At 42.8% G+C, this 24,759-nt stretch overlaps 1 protein-coding gene and 1 long non-coding RNA gene across 4 annotated transcripts in view; one reads left to right on the top strand and one right to left on the bottom strand.

The window, feature by feature from the left end:
- CLDN10 (claudin 10) overlaps nt 1–24,759 on the bottom strand; it is a 142,203-nt gene that overhangs the window by 61,850 nt on the left and 55,594 nt on the right. Inside the window, exon 1 of one of the 3 annotated variants that reach the window (XM_077973865.1) lies at nt 15,275–15,682. The exons of the other annotated variants lie outside the window; for them this stretch is intronic. Coding sequence (XP_077829991.1) covers nt 15,275–15,368 — 94 coding nt within the window. The 5' untranslated portion in view covers nt 15,369–15,682. Of the gene's footprint in view, nt 1–15,274; nt 15,683–24,759 lie in introns of those variants that run through there. 3 annotated transcript variants of the gene reach the window in all.
- LOC144336161 (uncharacterized) overlaps nt 1–24,759 on the top strand; it is a 54,794-nt gene that overhangs the window by 16,352 nt on the left and 13,683 nt on the right. The window contains exon 3 of the long non-coding RNA XR_013407680.1: nt 19,089–19,157. This is a non-coding gene — a long non-coding RNA (uncharacterized LOC144336161). The remainder of the gene's footprint in view (nt 1–19,088; nt 19,158–24,759) is intronic.

Genomic DNA, 24,759 nt, shown 5'->3' with positions numbered 1-24,759 from the left:
AAATGTTAAGTTGCTTGCTCCAGACTTCTTTTTTTTTTTTTTTTTTTTGAGACGGAGTCTCGCTCTGTAGCCCAGGCTGGAGTGCAGTGGCCGGATCTCAGCTCACTGCAAGCTCCGCCTCCCGGGTTCACGCCATTCTCCGGCCTCAGCCTCCCGAGTAGCTGGGACTACAGGCGCCCGCCACCTCGCCCGGCTATTTTTTTTTTGTATTTCTTAGTAGAGACGGGGTTTCACCGTGTTAGCCAGGATGGTCTCTATCTCCTGAACTCGTGATCCGCCCATCTCGGCCTCCCAAAGTGCTGGGATTACAGGCTTGAGCCACCGCGCCCGGCCCAGACTTCTTAATCACTATAAAATGGAAGAAAAAGAATTTGAACCCTGAAAGGCTGGCTTTAGGAATATGTCCTAACTTTTAAAATGAACTATTCCTTGATTATCAAACATATCCTCATATGCTCAATTTCCTTTCTTTCTTTTTTTTTTTTTTTTTTGAGGCAGAGTTTTGCTCTTGTTGCCTAGGCCGGAGTGGAATGGTGTGATCTCCGCTCACTGCAACCTCTGCCTCCTGGGTTCAAGTGATTCTCCTGCCTAGCCTCCTGAGCAGCTGGGATTATCCCACCACCATGCTTGGCTAATTTTTGCATTTTTAGTAGATGGGGTTTCACCATATTGGCCAGGCTGGTCTCAAACTCCTGACCTCAGGTGATCCACCTGCCTTGGCCTTCCAAAGTGCTGGGATTACAGACATGAGCCACTGTGCCTAACCTCAGTCTCTCAATTGGTAACACAGAGTATCTACGCTTCAGAGTCTTGTCAGAAAATTCTCCCTGCATGTTATAAAGTGTGATGTCAAGATACAGTCATCATTGAGAATTTTCTGAAGAATATGAAGTGTATCTATATCCTTGACTCAAGACAGCTTCATCATCTGGGACTACATTGTCTTAGTTCCCTTTGGAATTGACTTTACCCTGCTTTGGCATTTTACAATTGCAATTGACCTGCTTTGAGGGATGGCACAAGAGAATTCTACAAAACTTGCTTTTGTGTCTACTGTAATGATCTCATTGAGAGTATTTTCTGCTCCATCACACAATGTCATTATATGAGTGAAGGACCAAAAAAACCCAACACCAACTGGTGAAAGCAAAATCAGAAGTGGTTGGCTCATGGAATTGAAAAGTCTGGGTAAGTTTCAAGGACTACCTGATCCATGCTCAAATGATAGCAGTGGGATTTAGATGTCCTCACTCCTTCTCTCTTTGTCTTCACCCCATTCTCAGGTAAGCCTTGCTCTTGAGGTCTCTAAATAGCGGCAGCAGCTCTAGGATTCAGGTTCTCCAGGTTCTCCCCTGGTGCAAGTTCAGAATCTCTTTTACAGAGGTCCAGGTGGTCTGATTAGCTCTGGTTCTCTCACGTATGCATCTCTGAACCAACCTCTCTGGACCAGGGGAATGCAATGCCTTGAATGGTCCTATCTGAGCCACATACTCAACCCTTGGTGTGGGAGTGGAGCTAAATCCACACTACGAATAGATATTGTGGGTGGGGAGAGGATGACTTCAGAGCAAAAGTGTTTCGTAATCAGTGTAGAGTAGATGGACACTGGGCAGCAAAAACAGCAGACTCCACTACAGTCCATTTTGGAATATCTGTGGGAGAAATTGTGGCCACATTTTATTTTATGGATACCATGACTCTGTCCCACATGGTGTGAAGGAGGCTTGAACCATATCTGCTCGCCACCTCCCTTAACTGTGAATGACCTATGGCATGCAGTCAGTAAGCTTTATTTCATTTTCTTAATATGATTTTCTTTTTAATTTCTGTTCTCATCTATTCATGTTTCCTTTTATATTACTTACATTTTTATAAGTTGCTTTAAAAACCTTTTTGGAAACAGAAAGTAAGGAAAGCCTTAAAAATGCTGTTTTTAATATTTGATGTGTTCATATTATCTAAATGCTCAAGCTAAAGATTCTAATGGCCATTCTCTTCCTGGAAGAGATAAGCACAGCTATTAATATCATTCCTATTTATAATTCAACCAGAAAAAAATAGGACATATTTTAGTCTCTGCCTAGACCAATCATTCTCTTCTTGTCTCACTGACAATTTCTGTTTAGCTTTTTTTTTTTTTTTTTTTTTTTGAGATGGGAGTCTCGCTCTATCGCACAGGCTGGAGTGCAGTGATGTGATCTCGGCTCACTGCAACCTCTGCCTCCCGGGTTCAAGCAATTCTTCTGCTTCAGCGTCCAGGAATAGCTGGGATTACAGGCACCCATCACACATGGCTAATTTTTGTATCTTTAGTAAAGACGGGGTTTCACCATGTTGACCAGGCTGGTCTGAAACTCCAGGGCTCAGGTGATCCACCTGCCTTGGCCTCCCAAAGTACTAGAGTTACAGGCATGAGTCACCGTGCCCAGCTTGTTTAGCTTTTAATATTCAATTCAAACATCAACTTTTCTTCCTGGATTGTACCCTTCTCCCACCACCGGATCCCTAGATTCGGTGGGTGTCTACCCCAACACATTCCCATTTTTTGTCTGTGGGAAGAGCTCCGCAAGGGCAATGGCTGTGACTCATTTGTCTGTATGGCCAGCTCCTAAGCAAGGGCTCAGTAAATGGCCATGGAAGTCAGGAAGAAGGAAGGAAGGAGAGAGGGAAGGAAGTTAGGAAAGAGAAAAAATTAAGAATGAAAAAACAGAAAGAGATGGAAAGAAGGGAGGAAGGGAGAAAAAGGGAGAGAAAGGAAGAGAAAGAAAGAGAGGGAGGGAGGGAGGAGGACAGGGTAGGAAAGAGAATGAGAAAGGGAGAGAGAAAGAAAAAAGGGAGAAAAGGAGGGAGGAAGGGAGGGAGGGAAGGAGAGAGGAAGGAAGGAAGGAAGGAAGGGAGGAAGGAAGGGAGGGAGGGAAAGAGGGAGGGAGGAAGGGACGGAGGGAGGGAGGGAGGGAGGGAGGGAGGGAGGAAGGAAGGAAGGAAGGAAGGAAGGAAGGAAGGAAGGAAGGAGATAATCTATTAACTTAGAGAATGGCTTCATCACAATGGTCTGTATGGGTAAATATTGCCCATGGTTATCAGATCATCTCGTATGTCTGGCTGTAGGAGACACTATCCCCTCCCGCATAAATTCTGATCAAAGTTTTGGTTTATAGAGCAAATAATTCAGAAACTTATATTAAGGATGAAGATCTTAAGAAGATGAGAATTCCCCTCCATGCCCTTCTGTGCACACACAGAGATCCAAAGCCTTTTCCATAGCTGCCTGACAGGTTTCACTGCTGCCCTGAAGAAGTCCTTGAGACTGGCAGTAGGAGCAGGATCTCTGTATAATCTTTGTTTGCCTAATAATAGGGCTTTAAGGGTTTTTAAAAGCTGGTTTTCTTTGGGGATCATTTAAATTTCCCATTTCCTGGTAAATATTTTTGGTAAAAACATTATCCTCTTGGATTTCAGAGGAAGTTAAAACAGAAAAAGCTTGAAAGCATTCACAAAGCAATGTGCTCTCAAAACACAGCTATTTATTTGAAGTTGTCTTTTAGTCTGAATCCAAATCCTGCAGTCAATACAAACCTTAATCTGCTGCTTGGTCTCTGTGGATCCATTCTGCCTGAAGCTATGAGCTTCAAAATTCTCAAAGAGTTGGACTTAAATGCTGTTTCTTATGTTTTATAATACTGTTTAATCTGCCTGAAGGTGTAGGATATAATGTCATGATACTATATAAACATCTGGGCTACTGGACTCTCAATATAGATGAGAAATATTCTATTACTGTGAAGCTGGAGTTCTTTCCTACTATTTCATTGGTATGCATTTGTATTCATAGCAATTATTTATTTAAATATTTTAGCACATATAATTTTGAAATTATAAAGGAGATCTTTTGTTTTTCTTTTTTTCTTGCAGACAGAGTCTTGCTCTGTCACCCAGGCTGGAATGCAGTGGTGTAATCTCAGCTCACTGCAACCTCCGCCTCCCGGGTTCAATCGATTCTCCTGCCTCAGCCTCCCGAGTAGCTGGGATTACAGGCACCCTCCATCACACCCGGCTCATTTTTGTATTTTTAGTACAGATGGGGTTTCATCATGTTGGCCAGGCTGGTCTCAGACTGCTGACCTCACGTGATCCACCTGCCTGTCAGTTTGGAGCCAAGTAGGCAGAAGGTCAGCAGAGCACTAGAAAGAAACTCTCTGTTCCCAAGCCAGTCAATGTCCTTCCTCTGGGCTCATGTTCTATAAGCCATCATCAAGCAAACCAAGCTGGAACTATGTCAGCCACCTCCCCCAAGGATCTAATCAAGAGGTAGCTAGCTGTGTGATGGGACAGAGAGAAGGTGAGCTCTGAGATGAATCCAAGACTTTTCAGTGACCACAGTTTCTCTTGGTTAGGGCCCCTGACTCAGAGCCTCACTTCACACAGTGGAGAAGGACCTGTAGGAAAGACTCACATTCATGCCACAAAAGACAGTCCGTTCTGTTCTTGAGTGTAACATCTTTCTGTCTTAAAAGTAATAGTAATTAAGGCCAACGCAGGCAGATCATTTGACGTCAAGAGTTCAAGACCAGCCTGGCCAACATGGCAAAACCCCGTCTCTACTAAAAATACAAAAAATTAGCCGGGCATGGTGGTACACGCCTGTAATTTCAACTGATCAGAAGCCTGAGGCATGAGAATTGCTTGAACCCAGGAGGTGCAGGTTGCAGTGAGCTGAGATCGTACCACTGCACTCCAGCGTTGGTGAGAGAATGAGACTCTGTCTCAAAAAACAAAACAAAACAAAACAAAAAGTAATTAGCCAGGTGCAGTGGGTGAGTGCCTCCAGTCCCAGCTCCTCAGGAAGCTAAGATAGGAGGATTGCTTGAGCCCAGGAGTTCAAGGCTATAGTACGCTATGATCATGTCTGTGAATAGTCACTGTACTCCAGGTTGGTCAATGTAACAAGACCTCATCTCGTAATGATTGCAAGTTGCAGCCAAGTCTCCTGCAAGTTCACCTTCCACAGTATATCTCAAATCTGTCTCCTCTTTACCATCTTCAGTACCATCTCCATGCAAGTCTGTGGTACATCCTCTCACAACTGAGATACTGCAATGGCTTCCATGCTTGCCCTTGTCACCTTAAAATTCATCTCCTACTCGGTAACCAGAGTGAGCCTCTTAACTTATGAAGCAAGTCATGTCGCACACACCCTTACCTGCTTCAACCCCTTAAAGGGCTTTCCATTTCTCTTAACTAAACACCTAAATGCATGAACTTGACCTACAAAGCCCCATGTTCCCTGATCCAGGCCTCATCTGGCTTTCATCCCCATCACCAGCTACTCTCACCTGCTGACAAGTGCTAGAAGACCCTTGAGGCTACCTGCCTTAATGCCTTTGCACTTAGGGATCCTTTGGTCTGAAACACTTTTACTCCTGTCTTCTCAAACCTTGAGGTCTGTTTAAATATTCTCTCCATAGACAGGGCGTCACCCACCCTCTACATAAAACGTAGCGCAATTCCTCTACCTCCCCATTATTGGTTGTGTGCTGGTAAACATTTAGCAACTGGCTTTTGCAGGTGGGGTGGGTGGAGTAGGTGGAGGAATCCCTGATTGTTAGTGCTTGCTTATTTCTGTGGTGTAAATTCTCCTACCACAGCTAATTTCTAGCTATCAGTCTGAAGTCAATAGGCTGGAAGATTTTTTCTTTCTTTTTTTTCTTTTTTGAGACAGGGTCTCGCTCTGTCACCCAGGTTGGAGTGCAGTGGTGTCATCACAGATCATTGTAACCTCCACCTCCTGGGCTCAAGCCATCCTCCTGCCTCAGCCTCCAAAAGTAGCTGGGATTACAGGCATGCACCACCATGCCGGGCCAATTTTTTGATTTTTTGTAAAGATGAGGTTTCTCTGTGTTGCTCAGGCAGGTCTCGAATTCCTGAGCTTAAGCTATCCTTCTGCCTTGGCCTCCTAAATTTCTGGGATTATAGGCATGAGCCACCGTGCCTGGTAATAGGCTGGAAGAGTTCTGAAGCATAACAATCAGTTCTTGAGAGCTGATGCAAGCTGGCTCCAGCTCTTCACTGCATGATTCTCTATCACGCAGCACTGCTTATTTCCTTTAAGGCACCCATGAAAAGCTGTCAGATTATATACTTGTTTCTACACTTGTTTTTGTGTTTATCTCTAAAGCTTATTGACAGAGATTACCATGTAAACTCCATGAAAAAAGGTCTATCTCAACCATAGTCCAATGCTTGTCAATGTAGTATATATCCAATATGTATTTATGAATGAATAAGAGCTCATTCTGTACACATGAGTCTTCCCTTTTACAGCGTTTTCATTTTCTTAGTTTTCCTAAGTTTTAAAAAAATAATTTTTTATTTCAGGGAAAAAGCTCTATTTTACTGCTTTTAACACCCAGAAGCCAAGAGGGAGAGAGGATGTTGAGTAAGAAGGGTGTGAAAGAAGAAAGGGCTGGAAGGGTTTGTTAGAGGGGTGTCATACAATATGACGTGGAAGGAATTTATAGTTTGAAACCGTCTAGTGAAATGATTTTTAGTCATTATGTTAATTGGAAAACAAGTTTATTTTCAGCATAGAACACATTCTGTCCCTTGTTACCTAAACTGTAAAATTTCTTCTTCATCACAGTGCCTCCTGCCCTGCACAGTGCCTGCCAGAGGGGTATGTAAATAGTAAGTAATAAATAATGCTCTTGACTATGGATCCTAAGGGCCATTCTACAATGGTAGGAAAGTTCCAAATTCAAGCTAATAAAACATTTATTGGACTGGGCATGGTGGCTCATGCCTGTAATCCTAGCACTTTGGGAGGTGGAAAGGGAGGATTGTTTAAGCCCAGGAGTTCAAGACCAACCTGGGTAGCAATATAGTGAGATTCTGTGCTCTACAAAAAACTTAAAAATTAGCTGGCCGTGGTGGCGTGCTCCTGTGGCCCCAGCTACTCAGGAGGCTGAGGTGGGAGAATCACTTGTGCCCAGGAGGTTGAGGCTGCAGTGAGTCAAGACTGTGTCACTGGACTCCAGCCTGGGCAACAGAGTGAGACCCTGTCTCCAAATAAATAAATAAAGATAAAATAAAACTCTTACTGTGTACCAGGTATTGGTGAAAACAAAAATCAAAACGCCTGGCACTTTCTGTTGGTGAAAAGCTGATGTTTCTGCAATCAGGTTCAGTCTATTTTCTTAAGGAAGCCTATAGGGCCCTAAGCCCAGACACACAAGTGCAGTGCTCTAGCCTGCTTGAAAGGACAGCCAGTGTGGTGGAGGTGGCAGAGAGGAGACAGTACCGGGTGACTGGGGGACGTGGCACAGGGCTGCAGCTGATACTGCTCTAGGCCCCTGGGAAATTCCCAGGACAGCATCCTGTGTGGCACAAACTAAGATACAGTCCTTGGGTGAAATCATCTCCCTCAAGAGAAGTTAAAACCCTCGCTATCCCCCTATTCTCCCCTCTCTCCCTTCCTAGACTTGTTGGCCAAACACATTGCTCACATTTACATCGAAAACAGATACACAAACCTAAAACAAACAAAAAACAACAAAAAAGGAGAGGGAATCTTTATCTAAGATGACTTTTCCTAGTTATATCATTGGTCCTAGCCTTGTTGGTCAAACACATTGCTCATATTAACATCAAAAACAGACATACAAACAGAAAACAAACAAACAAAAAACAAAACAGAAAAAAAAAAAAAAGGAGAGAGAATCTTTGTCTAAGATGACTTTTTCTACTTGTATCATTGGCCTGGGTCTGAAACACCACAGGAGAAGCTCCCTCCCCTCTTCTTTCTCTCACCTCTGCCTACTGCAGAAAACTCTTTCACAAAGAAACGCTTCTGTGCGAAACCCGTTTTCTTCACATCGCTCAAGTTCTCAACACTTGTTCTGTTAATAAACAAACATAGGTCTGGAAGTCCTCCCTGTTTTAGGACTTCCAAACCTATATTTGTTTATTAACAGAACAAGGATTTAGGATTTTTTTTCTTTTTCCTTTTTTTTTTGTTCTCTGCCATTCTATCATAGGTTTTGCTTTTTCACCTAAAGAAAATCCCACAATGGCTTGGATAAAATGATACTAATCTGTGTTTACAGTATGTCACTTTACTTCTTGCTATTTTCAGTTCTTACAGCTGACTGACTTTCAGATGTATGAAAAAATTGGACCAAGTTCTTGAAAAACTGGTTGTCAAATCCTAATTCTGTAGATGTTCCAATAATTCTTGAGCTTTAAAAAATGATCCCTGTTATGAAATATTTTATTTTCTAGAAAATTCTTATGCCTGACAAATACGTCATATTCATAGAGTACTTTTCTATTAGACTTCAGGTGCTTTACATTTTTTTGGCTGACAGAGTGTTTCCAACACCCTGAAAACTTTCTTAGTGCCTTTGGTTTATACTTGGAGGACTAAGGCCTGAATAACTTGTCTCACATAGCAAGGTAGTCAGTAATGGAGTAAGTTTCCAACTTGTTTATTGGAGATTTACTGGTTCATTGGAGACCTACTCCAACAAATTTTCACTTAATTTCCTAGCAATATAATTTATGAATTATCAATATTAAAAGATATCTTTATTGTGAAAAGACATTTTATGTGCTTAGAAGAATAGTTTTCACAGTATATAAAAGAGAATATACATATTTTATATAATTATATATATATAATACACACACACACACACACACACACACACACACTTAAGCCATAAAAACAATTCAAACGAGGATATAGAAAAGATTATGGTAAGACAAATGAGCAAAGGCTTAATAAATAAATGTTCAAAAATCAATTCTATGTAAAGATAAGATCTTGACCCTTGAAACATTTACCATTAACCTGGGAAAACAGAAAACAAACAGTCTCTAATTTGACGCTAGCACAAAGAACCAGAGTCCTTGTGCAAAATACAAAGATCTTCTGGAACTGTCAAAGGAAGGAATGAATTCATAAACATTAAAGTGTGCTCAGAGGGGTCAGGACAAGCACAGGCTTCTCAAAGGAGGTGAGTGCTCTTTAGGTGGGAAGATGGTGACCATGTGGAAAGAGGGAGAAGTGTAAGACTGGCCTAAGCAAAACTCAAAGGCAGCAATGTCTAGATTTTCTCCCTCGTCAAATGTTCTTCACTAGAAGCCACACTCTCCATATCATCCCAGAGTTTCCCCCTGGGGAAGGGGAAGGAACACCACCACATTAAATGTGACTCATCTCAGGCTCAGAAGCCGTGGTGTACTGGAACCTGCTTGTAAAAGCTCAAGAGAGCTTTCCCGTTGCCAATTTGGAGAAGTGAATGACAACACGTTGGTAGTTTTGGTAGTTTAGAATCAGCCAAGGTGGAAGTATTTACACCACAGAAAACGACGAATGCTACAAATCAGCCCCCCATGCCCATCCTACCCACCAGCACATCTGGAAGCTGTGCATTTTACAGTCAGGGAGCTATGGTGGCAGCTGTGTGAGAGGAAGAGAAAGGAGATCTCTGGGAGTGGGCCAGAAGAAACAAGTAAGGAGTCGGAGGTAGAGACAAAGCGGATGGTGGCAGGAAACCACCAATGACCATCAAGAAGAGCGAGTGAGTCACCCACAAATTCATGGGAAAGAGATGAGTCCAGAAGGGACTGAAATCGTCAGGAAAAGCAGAGTTGCTTAGTGCTCTTACTATATGAGTGCTGACTTAAGATGTTAAAAGTCTGCTTATATTTGGTCCGACACCTAACATCTTTATGAAGCTAAAATTATTGTTGCTTTGCTATGTCACCAGTCATTTGTTTCTCTGTTCATTGGAGCAGATCCAAAACAATTCTTTAATGAATTCTGGCACCACCTGCAAGTACTGCTGCCACTCGCCTCTGAATTAAGGAACCTCAGGGGTGATCTCATTCTGCTCAATTTTCCTCGATGTCAGACCTGACCCCCAGCCAATTTCCTGTTAAAGTGCATAGGTCCGGCCAGGCACGGTGGCTCACGCCTGTAATCCCAGCACTTTGGGAGGCCGAGGCGGGCGGATCATGAGGTCAGGAGTTCGACATCAGCCTGGCCAACATGGTGAAACCCCATCTCTACTAAAAATACAAAAATTAGCTGGGCATGGTGGCAGGCACCTGTAATCCCAGCTACTCAGGAGGCTGAGGCAAGAGAATCACTTGAACCTGAGAGGCAGAGGTTGCAGTAAGCCGAGATTGCACCATTGCACTCCAGCCTGGACAACAGAGCAAGACTCCATCTCAAAAAAGAAAAAGAAAGAAGGGAAAGGGTCTTGGCACAAGCCAAATTACAAATGTGTCTATTTTATGTTTATTCAAGCATTAGTCCTCACTTTGTAAACATCTGCTTTGCCCACTGTCTCCTTAGTTCATTTTACCTGTTATGGCAGTGATCCGACAGCGGTGAGAGCTTTGAGTTGTATTTGCTTCACTGTCTGCCAACAACCACCTTGGAGCCAAAAATATCCTTCAGATGAGCCACAAAGGGACTTGGCCTGGGCTGAAACCAAAATCAACTTCCAAAGACCATAGTACTTATATGAATGAGAGCTCACAGCTGCGCACTAAAGAAAGTGAGTCAGCCAACAACCTTAAGTCCCCTCGTGCCCATTGTAAGACATCCCTGGAATGTGGCTCTCTGCATTTGAGCAATGGGAAAACAATGGGGCTACAACAATACCTGCCTTTAAAAATGAGTGGGTTCTGCTAAATTTCCAGAGAGAGAACCAGAAGATCTGATTTTATATTTTTAGTTAGGAAATTCCTTGTTTTCTCCCTGTGGACCCTCAGAACCCGATACCATCCTATCACATGGGTTTGCAGTCTCAACATAGTGTTAGAATTATCCCAAGGAACACACCTTTTCATGGAAATTAAGAGTGAATACAGAAACATGTGTTTGCCTTTGAAAATACCCAAGTTTCTCTACTGGCAAAAAATATTCCTTTAATCCATTTGTGAATTTTGGCTATTACCCTAATTTTCTTCTACCTTCAACAGATAAATGTTCTTGAGTTGGGGGAAGAGTAGGGTTAAAACTCAAAGTAAATGTCACCACCTTTAATCTGACGTCTCCTTCTACTTCTTCAAATTAGTGAGAATTTTCAATGTAATAATCAACAGTGATTTTATACAGATAACCAAAATGGATGCTTTTAAAAAATATGCAAAACTGGCCACTGTGATGGCTCAAGCCATAATCCCAGCACTTTGGGAGGCTGAGGTGGGAGGCTCACTTGAGCTCAGGAGTTTGAGACCATCCTGGGCAACATAGTGAGATCTTATCCCTATAGAAAGGAAAAATAAAAATTTTAAAAAATATTTAAAAATTGCTGGGTGTGGTGGCTCATGCCTGTAATCCCAGCACTTTGGGAGGCCAAGGCAGGCAGATCACCTGAGGTCAGGAGTTCTAGACCAGTCTGACCAACATAGTGAAACCCCATCTCTACTAAAAATACGAAAATTAGCTGGGCATGGTGGCAGGCGCCTGTAATCCCAGCTACTCAGGAGGCTGAGGCAGGAGAATCACTTGAACCCGGGAGGCAGAGGTTGCAGTGAGCTGAGATCGGGTCACTGCACTCCAGCCTGGGTGACAGAGTGAGATTCTATCTCAAAATAAATAAATAAATAAAATAAAAAAATAAGAATATGTAAATGTCATCTCATATTTTAGTAAATGTGATTGTTTCTTGCAGAGGACTTAATGTTTCTTGCAGAAGTAAAAAATGTAGGCAGACAGAAGAGAATATTCCTGTTTTCCTGTCCATAAATAAGCCCATATATCGTCTTCCATAACTTACACTATTCACCTTACTGTAGTCCTCTTTCTGATTTAATTGTCATACTTCTTCAGTAATGATATTTGCTTGCTTGGCTCGCTTTATTGACAATCTCTACTTCAAACTCTTTTCAATGTCCAAATCCAAGAAATATCTTAAGGTGTGCATTTTCCTGTAATTCCATGTAGTACCCATGACTACTCATTTTTATGTCAATATTTAAAGTTCTGATAAAATACATGTAACATAAAATTTACTATTTTAACAACTTTTAAGTGTACAGTTCACATTGTTGTGCAACCAGTCTCCAGAACTCTTTTCAATTCGCAAAACTGAAACTCTGTACCGTTAACAACAGCCCACCATTTCTGCCTCCCTCTTTCCCCTAGCAACCACCATTTTACTTTGTGTCACTATAATTTTGACTAAGTGGGCCGGGCGCTGTGGCTCACGCCTGTAATCCCAGCACTTTGGGAGGCCGAGACGGGCGGATCACAAGGTCAGGAGATCGAGACCATCCTGGCGAACATGGTGAAACCCCGTCTCTACTAAAAATACAAAAAAAATTAGCCGGGTGAGGTGGCGGGCACCTGTAGTCCCAGCTACTCAGGAGGCTGAGGCAGGAGAATGGCGTGAACCCGGGAGGCGGAGCTTGCAGTGAGCGGAGATCGCGCTACTGCACTCCAGCCTGGGCGACAGAGCGAGACTCTGTCTCAAAAAAAAAAAAAAAAAAAATTTGACTAAGTGCCTTATATTAGTAGAATTATACAGCATTTTTTTTGTGATTGGTTTATTTCATTTAGCATAATGCCCTTAAGATTCATGTATGTTGTAGCTTGAGTCAGAACTTCCATCCTTTATAAGGCTGAATAATATTCCATCGTAAGTGTATACCACATTTTGCTTATCCATTCATCCATCCATGGACACTCGGGTTTCTTCCATGTTTCAGGTTTTGTAAACAGTGCTGCTATAAACATGGGTGTACAAATATCTCTTTGAGACCTTGCTTTCCATTCTTTTGAGTATTTAACCAGAAGTGGAATTTCTAGATCATATGGTAGTTCTATTTTTAATTTTTTGAGGAACCTATGGACAGCCCTTGATACAACATCCTTCCCTTTGGTTTTATTCAAAAATGCATTCTTTTGAATATTGTACCTGTATTTTTTTCAATACTTCTTAATCCTCAATATTAGCCACTTTCCATGGTTTAGCATTTGACCCTCTAATGTTTTTTTCTTTACATTTTCTCCTTTGGTAAACACATTCACTCTTGTGGCTTTTATTAATATTATCAGCTCTGTGAAAATCTACATATTCACCTCTGGCTTCTGTCTTGAGATCAAAACATTTATCTATATATTAAATATCTCCAATGGGCAAATATCCAAAATATAGGCCCAAGACAGACTCCATCTGTGAATCCATTTCTCTTCACCCTACACAGGAAGCATTTGAGCAAATTTAACCCTCCCACAAGATAGAGCGAACCAACAGTTAGAGGATGGTATGCTTGGGTGGGCACTGGGAACCTGTTAAGACTGAGTTTTACTCCCATCCCTTTCATTCATTCATACAAATATGTCCATCAGAAGAGACAGATGCTCCAGAAACAGGACATCTTTGCTGAAGACCTCTTTTACTGAGTGAGCATAATGCATCGAGAGACTGCACATCCCTCTCACTTAGAACATGCTCCCAGTTGGGCAGAGTGGCTCATGCCTATAGTCCCAGCACTTTGGGAGGCCGAGGCAGGCGGATCTCTTGAGGTCAGGCGTTCAAGACCAGCCTGGCCAACATGGTGAAACCCCATTGCTACTAAAACATACAAGAATTAACTGGGTGTGGTGGCGGGCACCTGCTACTGCACTCTAGCTTGGCTGACAGAGTGAGACTCTGCCTCAAAAAACAAACAAAACAAAACACAACACAACAACAACAAAAAACATGCTCCCAAGCTGCTCCTCACCATAAACCTGCTGGCAACAGTTGAAGCGGGGAAAACTTTCTAGAGAAGGAGTGACTAGGCTGATTCACAGTTTTGTACAGCCACTCCCTAGGGCTTCCCAGACATTTGAGAGGTGGGAAATCACAAGTAAAGCCAGACTTCCTGTAATTAAGCAGGTGGGAAGACAAAAAAATCAAGATTTGAGGTATTACTGCAATTATGATCTCATTTGCACTCCCAGACAGGTGATTTCTTTTCTAGATGAACTGTAGACTATATGCCCAAGTCAGGAACCTGGGAGTTGAGCTAAACTTCTTTTTTCTCACCTTTAAAATCTAACAAGTTTCCAAGTGAATCTATCCTTTTTAACATGTGCAGAAATAAAATACTATAGCTTAAAGGATTGGGTTGGGGGGGACAGTGGTGGTGGTTATAAATGAAACACAACTATTGTAAAATTCTTATGTTAGATTATATGAATTCAAAGTAGACCCTGATAAGTTAAGGGTATACATTGTAATCCCTAGAACAACTATTTTAAAATGCCAAGAAGTATAGCTAAAAGATCAATAAAGGAGATAGAATGAAATATTAACAATTATTCAATTAACAGAGAAGATAGAAAAGAAGAGCGAAAAGCAGCTAGAACAAATAGAAACCCCTCACCAGCAGGATGCAGACTTGAACCCAACCATATCAGTGATTACATAAAATGTAAACGGACCACCAAACATTTCAAACAAAGGCAGAGATTATTAAACTAGATTTTTTAAAAAGATAAAAATAGGCAAGACCCAATTATATGCTGTTTATAAAAAATGCACTTTCAATATAAAGAAACAGACAAGTTAAAAGTAGAAATATGGAAAAAGATATCCATGCAAACACTAATCACAAGAAGGCTGGAGTAGCTGTATTGACTTCAGACAATGAAGACATCAAGACAAGAAGAATTACTAAAAATGATGAGAGTCATTTCATGATAAAAAGGTCAGTTTACAATAAGACCAAGAAAAGTTGGGCATGGTGGCACACACCTCTAGTCCCAGCTAGAGGCTGAGGCAGAAAGGTCACTTGCACCCAGGAGGTCAAAGCTGCAGTGAGCTACGACTACACCACTGCAGTCCATCCTGAAACAGTGAGATCCCTATCTCTAAAAACAAAAAAATGGGCTGGATGTGGTGGCTCACACCTGTAATCCCAGCACTTCGGGAGGCCAAGGCGGGTGGATCGGTTGAGGTCAGAAGTTTGAGACCAGCCTGACCCACATGGTGAACCCCTGTCTCCACTAAAAATACAAAAATTAGCCAGGCGTGGTGGCATGTACCTGTAATCCCAGGTACTTGGGAGGCTGAGGCAGGACAATCGTTTGAACCCCGGAGATGGAGGTTGCAGTGGCTGAGATCATGCCACTACACTCCAGCCTGGGTGACAGAGTGAGACTCTGTAAAGAAAAAATAAAAAAAGAAAGAAAAGAAAGAAAGAAAAACTAAGAATTAAAAAAATATATTTTTAAAGACCAAAATAATCTGCCCTCAATGGTATCCCTTACATGCCATGTCTTCTCTGCTTCTTCTACTCCTTTTGCTCAGTTCAATTTTCTTGGTTTCCCAGGAGAATGGTGTCACTCTTCCATTCAAATCCATCCCAGCAACAAGTTTATTTTTAAAACGAAAATGAGGTCACTTCTCTAATTAAAAACCTTTAATGGTTTCTGGTGGTTAGCTGGATAAAGTTTAAATCCCTTCCTTAGCTTCTTATTGGTGCCTCAAAGGCTTGCCCCAACCCACCTCTCCAGCTTTGTCATTCACTGATCATCACTCATGCCAGACCTCACTCACAGCAATTGCTTCTTGTTCCTCAGCAAGCAGAGCTTCTTTCTGTGCATCCTTCCTCCACTTGCCAGAGACCTCCTCCCTTACCTTCCTCCACACATTCCTGAAACATCCTTCTGTACTCAGTTACAAGCTGTGCATAAACTGGCCTCTCCCATCCTCCCACTCCACCCTTACTCTACTCCAACACTGGCCTCAAATGTAGCAAGTTGGCTCCCATTTGAGGCTCACTCTTGGCATTTGCTATTCCCTCTGCCAGATGCACTCTCCTTCCTGGATCATGGCATGGCGACTAACCCCTTTGAGCCATTGAGGTCTCGGGCCACATAGGTACTTCACAGAGATGCTTTCCCTAACTTCCCATTCTTATGCAGACCCCGCCTCACTCACTTGCATCATGCTGTTTTACTGACCTCACATCTCTCAGCCTTATTTATCTGTTTAGCGTCTGCATTATCTATTAGATGTTACATTCTATTGAATGTAGACTCTAGGAGAATGGGGAGCTTTTGGGCTTTATTTAAGGATATATTATCCAATTTTAGAACGGTGCCTGGCACGTGGCAGGCAGTCAGTAAGTATTTGTGGACTACATGAATGGTAGGTGGGTGAGAACATTTAGTATAGAGCAAGCTTGTACAGCCGTTGGCCTACGGGCTGCCTGTGGGCCAAGAACAGCTTTGAATGAGGCTTAACACAAATTCGTAAACTTTATTAAAACATTATGAAATTTTCTTGCGATTTATTTTTCTTTGTGCTCATCAGTTATCATTAGTGTTAGTGTATTTTCTGTGTGGCCCAAGACAATTCTTCCAATGTGGACCAGAGAAGCCAAAAGATGGGACACCCTTGATATAAAGGAACTTTTTTCTAGTGCTAAATCCCTTCCCAACGTGTCAGGCTTGCTTTGTCAGTGCCTGAGTCAGTGTTGGGGCTCCCGCTGCTGATTCCATTGATTGCCCCCTTAGGCAGTTTCCCTCCCAGACTCTCAGGCCTTCCTGGGAACCCTCCACCTCCACTGGCAATAGGGCTGGTCAGGGCTGGATCACTCAGTCTACCCCAGCGCCTGTCTATCTGCCTGTCAGCATGCAGATCCAAATCACTTAGTCCTGTCTATTTTCTTTTCTTTTTTTTGAGATGGAGTTTCACTCTTGTCAACCAGGCTGGCGTGCAGTGGCATGATCTCGGCTCACTGCAACCTCTGCCTCCCGGGTTCAAGTGATTCTCCGGCTTCAGCCTCCCAAGTAGCTGCAATTACAGGTGCTTGCCACCACGCCCAGCTAGTTTTTGTATTTTTAGTAGAGACGGGGTTTCACCAGGTTGGCCAGGGTAGTCTAGAACTCCTGACCTCAGGTGATTCACCTGCCTCAGCCTTTCAAATTGCTAGGATTACAGACGTAAGCCACCGCGCCTGGCCAGTCCTGTCTATTTTCAATGCTGGCTAATCAGAGAAGGGTGTTTAATAATTGCTGCCAATCATGATTTATAAAACCCTTTTAAACACAACTCCATGCATTTTCGTGGACTTCTTAAAACGTGTTCCTGGCATGGACAGATTAATGGATAAACAAGATGTGGTCTATCCATACAATAGAATGTTACTCAGCCTTAAAAATCAAGGAAGTTCTGACTCATGCTACAACATGGATGAAACTTGAAGACATCATGCCAATTGAAAAGCCAGTCACAAAAGGACAATTTCTGTATGATTCCACTTATATGAGGTATCAAGAGTCATCAAATTCATAGAGACAGAAAATAGAACGATGGTTGCCCGGGAGTGGCAGAGGCAGAAATGAGTTCTTTAATGGATTGAGAGTTTCAGTTTTGCAAGATAAAAAAGTTCTGGAAATTGCTTGTGCAACAGTGTAAACGTACTTAACACTATTGAGCTATACACTCAAAAGTGGTCAATGTGGTAAAGTTTATGTTGTGCATATTTTAATTTTATCACAATTTAAAAATTATAAAGGAGAAGAATAGGCCGGGCATGATGGCTCATGCTTGTAATCCCAGCATTTTCAGAGGCTGAGATGGGTGGATCACTTGAGGCCAGGAGTTTGAGACCAGCCTGGCCAACATGGCGAAACCCCATCTCTACTAAAAATACAAAAATCAGCCAGGTGTGGTGGCATGTGCCTGTAGTCCCAGCTACTCGGGAGGCTGAGGTGGGAGGATTACTTGAGCCCAGGAGGTCGAGGCTGTACTGAGCCGTGATGGCACCACTGTACTCCAGCCTGGGCAACAGAGCAATCCGTGTCTCAAAAAAAGGAAAAAGAAAAAGAATATTTTGCCCATAGACATACTGTGTATGTAGTTGCACTGGAAACTGAAATTCTCTTTGGAATGTTTCCTACTGTGATGCTGCCGGAGGACGATCTAAAGGAATGAGGATCTGGAGTTTTGCATTGTGGATCCCAGGAGGATTCAATGAAACAGTAGTGAGAAGGCAGGATAGTCATGCTGGGAGATGAGGGCTGCCAGGGACCTCAAGGAGGTGCCTTCCTCAGGTCACACATTGACCTTCAGATTGCCTCTCAGGAAAAGCCTGATACGTAACTCTGAAAGCTCCTAGGATCTGTTAGCCAAGAATCTGTGTTTTAATTTTATTATATCTAGAAATTAATAGACTATAAACATTTTCCCTTGGTTTGCTTTTTAAAATCATCTTGGATTGTTTCTCTTTTTGTTGTATTTTTATTTTAAAGAAAAATGTTCATTTAAGTTCATCATCTCAATGTCTTAAACCTTTAAATTCAACATCATTTTACTTTTCCCAAGATGTCCCTTCTCTTCTCTTCTTTGATTTTTTTTTTTCCGGAATTCTCCTTTCTAGTATTCAGTGGCCTGTTTTCTTTTGAGAGAAAAATGTTTGGCAACTTACTGTTTGGCTGCAAAAGTGCTGAACAGGTTTTAAACACTTGGATTTCCCAGCTGGCCCTAATCCTTTGCTTGTTACATAAAGGGACCCCTTAAGCCCCTGAAATTGCAGGGGACATTTGTGTTGAAGTTCACTATTCTAGGATTATTTGGTGAGGTAGATATGGATGTGAAATTGCAATGCACATTCAAAGATGACACTACCACGAGTTCAAATCTATCTGCACAAAGCCGGGGGGACAGGCAGGCCTGCCTCCCTCCTTGTGCGGCTGGTCTGTCCTTTGCAGAATCACAACTCTGCTTCCTGTCAGGGCTGTGACGGTTGGCACAGAGTCCTGGCACTGAGCTCAGTGGCCCTTTCTCCCTTAAGCCCAGCCACACTGTTTCTGATTCCTGGCTCATGCTTGCCATGGCTTCTCTTGTGATTTTCTTTCAATGCTACATTGCCCTCTAAGAGCCTAAAATAGAGGCTTGACCATGATCCTTTCATAGAATTCAATATTCAGCCTCAATAGAAATTAAATATTGCCAGATAATAATTATTATTCACTATTAATATGTTTATTAATAACCAATACAATAGATTGTTTAATTATAGTTAATTATTGATACTAACATTTCATGATTATAGCTGACTTTTTTTTTTTTTAGTGCTTCCTTTGTGTGTGGCCCCGTATTGCCCTGTATAGAAGCATTTCATCTTCACAACAACTCTGTGAGGTAGGTACTATTATCCTCGTTTTCCAGCTGGAAAACAGGCCTGGGGAGACTGAGAAACTTACCCAAGTCCCACAGCCAGGGACTGGTGGAGCTAGGAATGAGTTCAGGTTGTCTGTTTTCAGACCCAGAGCCTGCACTGGAGTTTGTGTGTCCCTAGGTGCATTCCACAGAACCCAGCAGCAGATGGTGCAATGAGGAAAACAAAAGGAGTGTCATGTACAGGAGGCTTGGGTACCACTCAGATATGTTGAAGCTGTAACCCCCAATGTGATGGCATTTAGAGGTGGAGTCTTCAGGAAATAATTAGGTTTACCTGAGGTCATGAGGGTGGGGCCCCTGTGGTGGGATTAGTGCCCTTATAAGAAGAGGAAGAGACAAGAGCTGGGTCACCCTCCAGAACATGAGCACACAGTGAGATAGCAGCCATCTGCAGGCCAGGAGGAGGGCCCTCTCCAGGAACTCAATCTGCTGGCCCTTGACTGTGGACTTCCCAGCCTCCAGAGCCATGAGAAGTAAATGTCTGTTGTTTGAGCCACCTAGTCTATGGTATTTTGTAATCACAGCCTGAGCACAGTAAGACAAGGGGTAGTGCTTTTTAATCAAATCAATTTTGAAAATGTCCCATATAGTACTATCTTCCTATCTTAAAAGACCAATGATGCCTATTGAAATCAAAGACTCTGAAGAGTCCTGCAATAAAGGAAGCTATTTATATTTGTTTAAACAATTGCTTCTCAAACTTTTTGACTATGGAACATCTCCCCATTTATGAATATCTCAAAGAACACACTGGGAAGGTACTACTGGAAGTGAAGCATATGCCTCAGACATGAATGTGTGCTTATTTTCCAGGTGGGATGAACTGCCCAATGAAGCCATAAAGTGGTACAGGCGAGGGTTTGGTAGTTGAAAAGAGGAGAGAAGAATGCAGACAGAGCCTGAGAAAGGGCAGGGGGCCGCATCCAACAGGTGGGAAGTGCCATTGCAGGGAAAAGAGTCCAGATATTCCGGAACATCTGGGGAAGATAAAAGGAAGTTCTTCTTGGGATAAATCTGGTGAGAACTTACTTTCAAGGCAGAGTTTAGGGCCTGTCCTGGTTGGAGGAGCTGATTTTAAGAACAGAAAGAACAGTCCAATATTAAGTGTTAATTTGAATATAGGAGAATAGGATAAAAAATGACTCAGAATTATTATGTCATCTGGGCTGGAAAGTGTCATATTTACTTCCCATTAGAAATTCCTTACAGGCTGATTTCCTAAAGTCAGCTTCATTTCTTTCTAGGAAATTACAAGATATGAACTCAAATAAAAGGCTCACTTGACCAAGGGAACAAGATCTTGCTTAGCCCTGGTAATACCCGATAAATGTTTGCTAAATATATTCAAAGGGGACGGGCATGGTGGCTCACGCCTGTAATCCCAGCACTTTGGGAAGCCAAGACGGACGGATCACTTGAGGTCAGGAGTTCGAGACCAGCCTGGCCAACATGATGAAACACCGTCACTACAAAAAAATACAAAAACTAGCCAGAGGTGGTGGCGTGTGCCTGTAGTCCCAGCTATTCAGGATGTTGAGGCAGAAGAATCGCTTGAACTCAGGAGGTGGAGGTTGCAGTGAGCTGAGATTGTGCCATTGCACTCCAGTCTAGGCAACAGAGAAAACTCCATCTCAAAAAAAAAAAAAAAGAAAAGAAAAAATTAAATAAATAAATAAATATATATATTGAAAGGACAAGAAAGGGAGGATTAATTGCACAATTTGGGTTTTGCATCCTTAAAATGAAATATTAATTTTACCAAGCAGTTTTTTGTTTTTTTGTTTTTTGTTTTTCTTTTTTGAGATGGAGTCTTGCTCTATCGCTCAGGCTGGAGTGCGGTGGCGCAATCTTGGCTCACCAAGCAGTTAGTTTTTTAGGGTAGGGGTGGAGGGGAGAAGGTGAGATTGCTGGCAGAAAGATAGCAAATTACACAAAAAGCCATCAAGTTGTTGTGTGATCTTATGATGAGGTTTCATGTCCGTTCATCTGTCAGATGATGGGGCCAGACCAGATGGTCTTAAAGACCCTATCCATATCTACCATCCTAAGATTCTCTGTTCTTCAGGACATGCTAGAGGAAGTTTGGGAAAGCAACTGTTAGTACAGTTAATACAATTTAGACAATACATTTGTAATGGGCATTTGACACAGCAATCAATTGTACAAGTAGATTCTATTTGCTTTTTCTTTTATTAAGTGGAAGAATAAATAAACATAAGTGGTCTCAATTATTTAATACCAAAAATGTTGACATGGTAGAGATAAACGTCAACACCAACAAATATGTTTTCCATGTTCTCCTTAAAACAAATAGAAAGTTTGTCTGATACCAATAATTATCCCTTAGAATTGGGATGTATTCAGGTTTTATGCATGTTACACAGAGCAAACAGGCTATTTTCAATTTCTGTGTTTGTATATTTACCTATAATTGCCAACTTTCTACAAGTGATGTTTCCTCTTGTGTAAATGTCAATTGGATTTAGCAAATGTTATGATTATTTGTGCCATCTATTGGTGAAATGTAGTATGACAGCATCTTCTGTGTACAAGACAGCTGCTATGGGGAGAGGAGGGTTGTTAGGACAAATTAAACAGGAATTCTGTACTCAAGAACAGTGGAGAATCTATCTTTTATGAAGCAATTCAAAATTTGAACACTGGAAGGGTGTTTGATGGTAGTAAGGAATTACTGTTTATTTTTAGGTGTGACATTGGTATTGTGGTTATGTTAAAACGTCTTTATCTTTTAGAGACACATAGTAAGATATTTCTGAATGAGCGCAAGTGATATGTGTAACTTGCTTTAAAATAGTATTAGCAATTTTGATACATGCACAACGTGGATGAACCTTGAAAATGTGCTAAGTAAAATAAGCCAGACACAAAAGGACAAATACGGCCAGGCACGGTGGCTCACACGTGTAGTCCCAGCACTTTGGGAAGCTGAGGCAGGCTGATCACTTGAGGCCAGAAGTTGGAGACCAGCCTGGCCAACGTGGTGAAACCCCATCTCTACTAAAAATACAAAAATTAGCCGGGCATGATGACATGTGCCTGTAATTCCAGCTACTCAGGAGACTGAGACAGGAGAATTGCTTGAACCTGGGAGGTGGAGGTTGCCGTGGAGCTAAGATTGTGCCACTGCACTCCAGCCTAGGTGACAGAGTGAGACTCTGTCTCAAAAAAAAAAAAAAAAAAAAAAAAAAGAGAGAGTGAGAGTAGGCAAATATATAGGGTATCTAGAGTAGTCAAATTCACAGAGAAAAAAGTAGAATGATGACTACCAGAGACTGGGGGAGGGGAAGTGGGGAGTTACCATCTAATGGGTCCAGAGTTTTAGTTTTGTAAGAACTCTTTTCTGGAGATGGATGGTGGTGATGGTTGCACAACAATGCAGATGTCTTTAATACTACTGAACTGTACACTTAAACATGATTAAAATGGGAAATTATAACATGTATTTTTTAGCACAATAAAAAAAAATTAGGGCCAGGTGGGTGCACCCGGGCCGGTGAGGAAGGGGCACCCGTCTGGGTGGGTGGGGCAGGGAGGGTACCTGAGGTCACTGGCTCCGTGGTAGAGGTAGGGGCGGCAGAGGTGGAACTGCAGAGCTGCAGGGTCCACTGACCCTTACCCTCAGCTGGAGAAGTAACCCTCCAGATCAACTGCAAGAACAAAGCAGCAATCCTGAGAGGAGCCGCAGACCCGCTGAAGGAAGCGGACTGCTCCTGCAGGACCCAGGAGACACCCCAAATACTGTGAGTGCCCCAACTGCAGAAGCGGGAAAGGGAGACCCTCTTCTTCCGAACACACACCTCCACTGGGGAAGCTGAAGGTCTGTTTTCGGGAGAAGTTTCCGACTTTACCTCAAGCGGAGTCAAGTTAGAGAGCTGAGCCGAGCAAAATACAAGGGTAGAGGAAGCAGCAGAAAGGCCATGGGAGCTCGCTGGGTCCCCAAGAAGCCCATTCCGGCCTGACACCACAGGGATCCAGCAGGAGGGCGGCCAGAGGAGCAGGGGGTAGAACTCCACAGGGAGAAGGCATTCTCTATCTGAACTTTATAACAATTTGAAAGGGGCAAGAAGCCTCCTGGCCAGAACCTGGGGGAGAGCATGAATCTGGCGTGCAGACTTCACATGCAGGGGGAAGAAATGAAGCCCTTTTCTTTCACAGCTGGGAGGCGAAAAGCCTTGGGCAAGTTTTCAAGCCCATCTCACCCTCCACCCGGAAACAGACTTGAGGCTGTTGGGGGAGGCATGGTGGGATTGAGGCCGGCCCTTCTGTTTGTGTTGGAGCTGGGTGAGGCCTGTGACTGCTGGTTTTCCCCAACTTCCCTGATAACCTGCATGACTCAGCAGAGGCAGCCATAATCCTCCTAGGTACGCAACTCCAGTGACCTGGGAATCCCACCCTCATCCCCCACAGCAGCTGAAGCAAGACCTGCCCAAGGAGTCTGAGCTCAGACACACCTAGCCCCGCCCCCACCCTATGGTCCTTCCCTACCCACCCCGGTACTGAAAGACAAAAGGGCATTTAATCTTGGGAGTTCTGGGGCCCCACCCACCACCAGTCCCTTTCCACACTACTACAGCTGATGCTTTCCAGAAAGTGCCACCTCCTGGCAGGAGGCCAACCAGCACAAAAATAGAGCATTAAACCACCAAAGTTAAGGACCCTTGTGGAGTCCATTGCACCCTCCCCCACCTCCACTGGCACAGGTGCTGGTATCCATGGCTGAGAGACCCATAGACATTTCACATCACAGGACTCTGTGCAGACAACACCCACTACCAGCCCGGAGCTGGCTAGACTCACTGGGTGGCTAGACCCAGAAAAGAGACAACAATCACTGCAGTTTGGCTCACAGGAATCCACATCCACAGGAAAAAGAGGGGAGTACTACATCAAGGGAACACCCCATGGGACAAAAGAATCTGAACAACAGCCTTCTGACACCCCATGGGACAAAAGAATCTGAACAACAGCCTTCTGCCTCAGACCTTCCCTCTGACTCAGCCTACCCAAATGAGAAGGAGCCAGAAAACCAACCCTGGTAATATGACAAAATAAGGCTGTTCAACACCACCTCACACGAGTTCACCAGCAATGGATCCAAACCAAGAAGAAATCCTGGATTTACCTGAAAAAGAATTCAGGAGGTTAGTTATTAATCTAATCAGGGAGGGACCAGAGAAAGGAGAAGCCCAATGCAAAAGTATCCAAAAAATGATACAAGAAGTGAGGGGAGAAATATTCAAAGAAATAGATAGCTTACAGAAAAAATAATTTAAAAATTTGGGAAATTTTGGACACACTTTTAGAAGTGTGAAGTGCTCTGGAAAGTCTCAGCAATAGAATTGAACAAGCAGAAGAAAGAAATTCAGAGCTTGAAGACAAGGTCTTCAAATTAACACAATCCAACAAAGACAAAGAAAAAAGAATAAGAAAATATGAACAAAGCCTCCAAGAAGTATGGGATTATGTTAAATGACCAAACCTAAGAATAATCAATGTTCCTGAGGAAGAAGACAATTCTAAAACTTGGAAAACATATTTGGGG

This window comes from Macaca mulatta, chromosome 17 (assembly GCF_049350105.2).
Source record: "Macaca mulatta isolate MMU2019108-1 chromosome 17, T2T-MMU8v2.0, whole genome shotgun sequence".
Taxonomy (NCBI): Eukaryota; Metazoa; Chordata; class Mammalia; order Primates; family Cercopithecidae; genus Macaca; species Macaca mulatta.
This window is presented reverse-complemented; position numbering and strand designations above follow the sequence as displayed.